General features: G+C 36.6%; 1 protein-coding gene across 1 annotated transcript in view; it reads left to right on the forward strand.

Annotated features, from left to right (window-relative positions):
• The window catches only part of LOC125659204 (TLC domain-containing protein 2-like), a 19,860-nt gene continuing 14,028 nt past the window's right edge, over positions 1-5,832 (forward strand). The window contains exons 1-3 of the mRNA XM_048890809.2: positions 1-1,692; positions 1,778-1,860; positions 4,488-4,570. Of these exons, the coding sequence (XP_048746766.1) occupies positions 1,475-1,692; positions 1,778-1,860; positions 4,488-4,570 (384 nt within the window). The 5' untranslated portion in view covers positions 1-1,474. The remainder of the gene's footprint in view (positions 1,693-1,777; positions 1,861-4,487; positions 4,571-5,832) is intronic.

The raw sequence follows: 5,832 nt of genomic DNA on the forward strand, positions 1-5,832 counted from the left end.
AGCATCGTAAACATGACAAGTAACGAACAGTTAAGTTTGGAGCCGTATTGATTTGAACCCGTTCTTTCGCAAGAGGAAATTGAGAAAAGAAGGCGTTCAGTGGAGTCGCAGTCCAGGCAGACGGTACAGTTTCTTCATACACATGTCTCGAACCTCAACTTGTCATTATGTACAGTGATTACGCAAATGATGGATTCACCGTTTACATGCTAGTCTGTTCTTTTCAGATGACTTTGTTGGGTCAGGAATATTGATAAAACTGTTTCACATCTCCCCTTCGCATTAATCTCGGCTGAGAGTCGCCTTGGCTGAATATTTGGACTGACGCCGTCACCGTGCCGAATCTCAGCCGAGATTACCCTTCGCATTAGTGCAATTACCAGCTTGACAGGAAGGCATCAACCTATTTATTCGTAAAATCTACCACATGATCTTAATTAGAATTTCATCAAAATCGGAACAGACGGTGTGACGTCAAAATCATTGATTTTTGTGGTCTTGAAAACAAAAGAGATCCACCAAACTCCCCGTCGAGGCCTCATTATGTCACCTACGTTTGTGACCAAACGAACTCTGGCGGAAGTTTGAGAGATCCATCACGGCAGCCTCTCTAAATGGCGGGAATTTCGATTCTTAACGTTTTCAAATTAGTACTGTTCAAGCCTATCATCAGAATAGTACATGTATAACAAATTGCTATCATATCAAGTAATTTGGTGGGGTGGGGTGGGGGTGGGGGTGTTGCTTTAATTATAGATTGCGGTTTTTATTACTACTGTTCGATTCCATTTCTACGTAATACAAACGTTATCTTTTGATTGCCGAATCATTTTCGTTTTCCTCTGACTGTTGAAACGGGTGCAGGGTCAAACATATCCAACTATATCGGGTATGATCACCGTCGTTATCCACGGTGTCGCTAAAACTGGTCATTTGTCACAGAAATTAAAAAGATAATTATTATAAGTGGTGTATTGATTGTACGGTGGTAATAAGTTGTGCGAACGACATAATATCTCATGTGAACGACATAATATTTTTCAAAAATAAGACTGAAGTAAAAAAAAAAAATATTTGCATGTCCTATATATACCACCGTATACAACCGTAGTATTTTGGGTATTTAACTAAATTTGGGGGGAAGAAGAAGAAAAACACATACAGCAGTAAATTTTTCATTTTTTTTTTTATACAGATGTAGACTTTATTTTCAAATCTATTTTCACGTACCGTACTTGACTTTTATGTGTAAATTGTGTTGCTCGACAAGTTTCGTCTTTACTGCATGTAAAATAATCCCACGGGGCTTCCATACATTTATCACGCGCCGCCGTTCATTTTGTCAATACACGATACGAGTTACACAAGTTGTGACCTACTTTCTCCGAGCTTTGGCGTGACTTCATGCTTCAGTCATAATAAGGAGGAGTCTACATGTACCTTGTCTTAGCCTAGACATGAAATAACTCTAAGAATGGAAGAGCTTGTGAATGAAGAAATATGGCCAGAAGAATTTTCTGGAGCCGCTTATGGGCTAACAATGGTGTTCATATCATTAGTAGGATTTTATGTTTTAAGTGTTTTTGCCGAGGTTTTGATACCTAGAGCTGCTGAAAATCACGCTTGGAAATGGAAAAACATTTCAACTTCACTTGTTCATTCAATTATCAGTGGCTTATGGTCTTGTATATGGTGAGTTTACGAGAGTAAAAACTTGTGTTCATGTAAACTTTCCTGAAGGTGCGTGTGTTTATGTCTGATTTCTGATTTTTTTTAGTTTCTACGACAACCCAAAGTTGGCAGAAGACATGATCCAAACACACACTGTATTAGCGCATACTTTGATCAGTGTGTCTGTTGGTAAGTGGCATGCACAGAAATTGCGATAAATACAGTAAATAATACCTCAGTTACGCAATCTTACACGTGCGACCTACATTTATGACCACGTGTCTGCCGGCCTTGCATAATATTAGTTGTCTCTATTTTCATTTTTCACGCCTTTGCTTAGTTATAAGTGATATAAAAAAACAGATCTGTACAGCATCATGTGTACCCATGTGACTACAGGGCGTGGTCAATTCACACATATTTTAGTTGCGGTGTAGGCCCAAAGGCCTATCCATTTTTACATAGTTACCGTAATACAATGCTCATTGTATCTCAATTAATAGCTTATATATACATGTATACTATATATATATATTGTCTACATTGATAAATTAGAAGCTATGGGTGACATACGTGATCCAAATCTTTTATCAAGAGGGGGGGGGGGTCAGAGGAGGGTGGAATTCTAACGTCTAGTATTAATTACTAAACTTAACCTGCTTAAAAATATATCAGGATTTGTTTTTTTGACCAATCTTGGGTTGGGGGAGGGGAGTATCGCCGGCCCCTTTCCCCATCTGTATGCATGTTTGTGTACCATGTATAGTAAACTATACTTTGTAAAAACTTTAACACAAGGTGAAGTGAAAAACTATGTTCCATATATCAGGATTTCTCAATCTTTTTAAATGTCAGCTGATGATAATTTTTGTGGTCAGTCACAGATAACCTCATTCGTCACAGTCTTTTATAATGTGCTTACTATCATCCTAAACGAAGTAGGATCGGAGTGTGGTGTACATAGAGCCGTTATCTTCTGATAACAAGGTTCAGTAGATGTAGTGACAAATCTGACTCACTGGTCCAAATCCGGTACATCAGTAATTATACATGTACAATAAGCATATAAAGTTCCCCCTGCATGCATGTCGATGTGAATGATTTGTTGCTTGTTGACTCAAATTTCAGTGTATCTAAAACTGAAATCTAAAAATATCTAAAACTTAGTGAATTTCAAAGTGATTTGTTCATTGAATTTATATATATACCTACTTACCCAGAGGTCAAAATGTTGGGGGACAAAAAGAAAGCAAACTAAATTTTCCTCTCGGCCTAATCAAACTTAATAAATAAAAAATTACAGGGCCCAGACAAGGTTGTGGTTCTATTTGGAACTTTGGAGTCATGTGGGCTCCTGGCCCATGTTCAGATTGTATGTGCTTGAATTATATTAATACTTTTAAAAAAGATAACAAAATATAAAAAAAAATTATTTTATATTCTCTAAGCATTTCTCTGTCTACTGTATCTCAAACAGCATGAGTTTCCTAAAACCTTTCTCATTTTCATATCCTATCTTACTTTCATTCCCAGCCTCTGGGTCACAGTATGCTCTTCCTCAATCTCCAGCAAATCTTTTCTAGGCTTTGAGACTCTTATTAAGGTGAATAGCCACATTTTCTTTCCACATAAATTATGATTCTAGTAAATTGATTTTGAAAAGCGAAAGTAATATGATGGAATCTGAATCAGATATCAGAATGCCCGGAGAAAAACTTTGTTCATGGTGTGGGTAAGCAGATTTTAGTATTTTCAACCTTGACCCTTCTGCAGCCAGAAGTAAGAGAGTATGGAACTCGGTGGAGTTTGTCCAGACCCAGGCCCGCCTCCCACAGAGATTTATAGTTTTAAAAAAAATCACATTTACACAGTGTCAGCTGTAAAATATGAAATGTAAAATCTCTAGTACATCATCTTCGCAAGCCAAGTAAGTGTCTGATTCAATTACTCTCATCTAAGTGAATTGGACACTTGGCTTGTGAAGATGCTAGTATATATATGTTAAATGTTTAGCTCCCTCCCAAATCACCCTCTCGATATGAAATTTCTGAATCCAAGCATGAATTTTATAACACAGGAGCTAAGGACCTTGTTGATTTTTACAAAGTGAATGACGTATGTGATCATGAATTTCAAGTATATTCGATGAATATTTAATTCACTGAATCGTGTTGAGTATGAAGGACTATATGGACCATGGATATTGACCTTAATAAATATTAATCTTTATTTTTAATGTCAGACGTAAAACAATGAACATTAGCTACATACTAGCTATTTACCATCTTGCACATGCAGATGTTGGTGCTAGGGGGTCAATTTGTGGGAGGAAACCGAAGTACCTGAAGGAAACCCCATGTGTCCAAGCGGGCAACCACCATACCCTCTCACATACAACCACTTCTGATAATGGGGATCAAACTCGAGTTGCAAGAGCGTTAACCACTAAACTTCTGATACACCCTAGATAGTTCAGTGATTAGAGCACCTGACCAATATATCAGGGGTCCTGGGTTCAATTCCTGGTCCAACCCCAAATCTTTTCCTTCCTATTTGACTATATGATTTATATATAGACACACAGAGAGAGAAAATAAAAGACAGTTACAGTACTTATGATGAAATTAAAATCACATGTAAAACATATTATGAACTTATTGGATATAATAAATTACATCTAAGTGGATGGAATCAAAATTGTGGTCTTCGGCACCTTGTTACAAACCTGTTCTACTGTATGTATGATATCTATTTATATTACAGTACTGTATTGTTTTAAGAATGTATGTATTTCAGATTTGTTGTGTTCGTTTCAGGATACTTTATATATGATAGTATTGACATGCTGGTATACCAAAGAAGTCGGCAGTCGTATGAGCTGTTGGGTCACCATGTCGTGGTGAGTGGTGTTTTATCTGTTTATCTTGTTAGGATTGTGAGTTTCTTTAGAGCCTAAGCTTTCTACAGTTTATACTACAACTTTTGTTCATTCTAGTGGCATGATTTATTTCATCTTATTATGTTAAGGTATATAATGGAGAAATGCATACCAAAAATGTTACATGTAGTTAAACCAGTGGATAAAAATCTTCAGTCAGTTGGCGCCACCTTGTATTGTATTATAATCATTATTATGATAAAATAACTCCCAGTATTAGCCAATAGTTCAGAATACCCCCCCCCCCCCCCCCCCCCCCCCCAAGAGTCTATGACCAACTTGCCTTTGACCTTTGGTAATAGCACAACACAGGTCACAGACCTTACCTCTTTGGGAAAAATAATCTGGACTATGGCATGATAACAGGTGTAATAACCATTTTATCATATAACCAACTTAGTCTCCTTATACTGAAAATATGCCGCTAAACTTAAAACTAAAGTTCTCATGTTAAGCAATATGACAGTGCTGTGTGTTTTTACTAATGTGCACACACCAAAGTCAGGGTCATTAGTCCCAAAAATCTCAGTCGACTCAGTCGTCACAAAATTTCAATAGTCATTTAGTGAGTATAATCACAAAATATTAGTCAGTAGTCACAAAATCTTGGTCAATAGTCAGTCAATGAATAGTCACAAAATATTAGTCACTTGTCACAAAATCTCGATTAACTCAAGTCACAAAATCTCAGTCAACTCAGTAGTCACAAAATCTCATTGAGTAGTCAGTCAGTGAATAGTCACAAAATATTAGTCACTAGTCACAAAATGTCAATAGTCAGTCAGTGAATAGTCACAAAATATTAGTCACTAGTCACTAAATGTCAATAGTCAGTCAGTGAATAGTCACAAAATATTAGTCACTAGTCACAAAATGTCAATAGTCAGTCAGTGAATAGTCACAAAATATTAGCCACTAGTCACAAAATCAAATTATTAGTCAGTAGTCACAAAATAGTCACTCGGTGAATACAAAATATTAGTCAGTAGTCACAAAGTCTCGGTCAGCTGAGATGATCAAATTCCCCCACAGTATGAATATCTAATAAGTCAGGGGAAAAGATGAATTCATTCAGTTAGTAGGCAGTATAATAACATTCAATTATTGACTGCAATTTAAGTAGGTATGTGATTAGATGGACCCATGCCAATGATCTCTGTAATATTATCTGAGACGTGTTAATTAATTGTTATAACCACATAATGACTGTACATTTATGTCCC

The sequence above is a fragment of the Ostrea edulis genome, chromosome 1 (assembly GCF_947568905.1).
Source record: "Ostrea edulis chromosome 1, xbOstEdul1.1, whole genome shotgun sequence".
In the NCBI taxonomy this organism is placed as follows: Eukaryota; Metazoa; Mollusca; class Bivalvia; order Ostreida; family Ostreidae; genus Ostrea; species Ostrea edulis.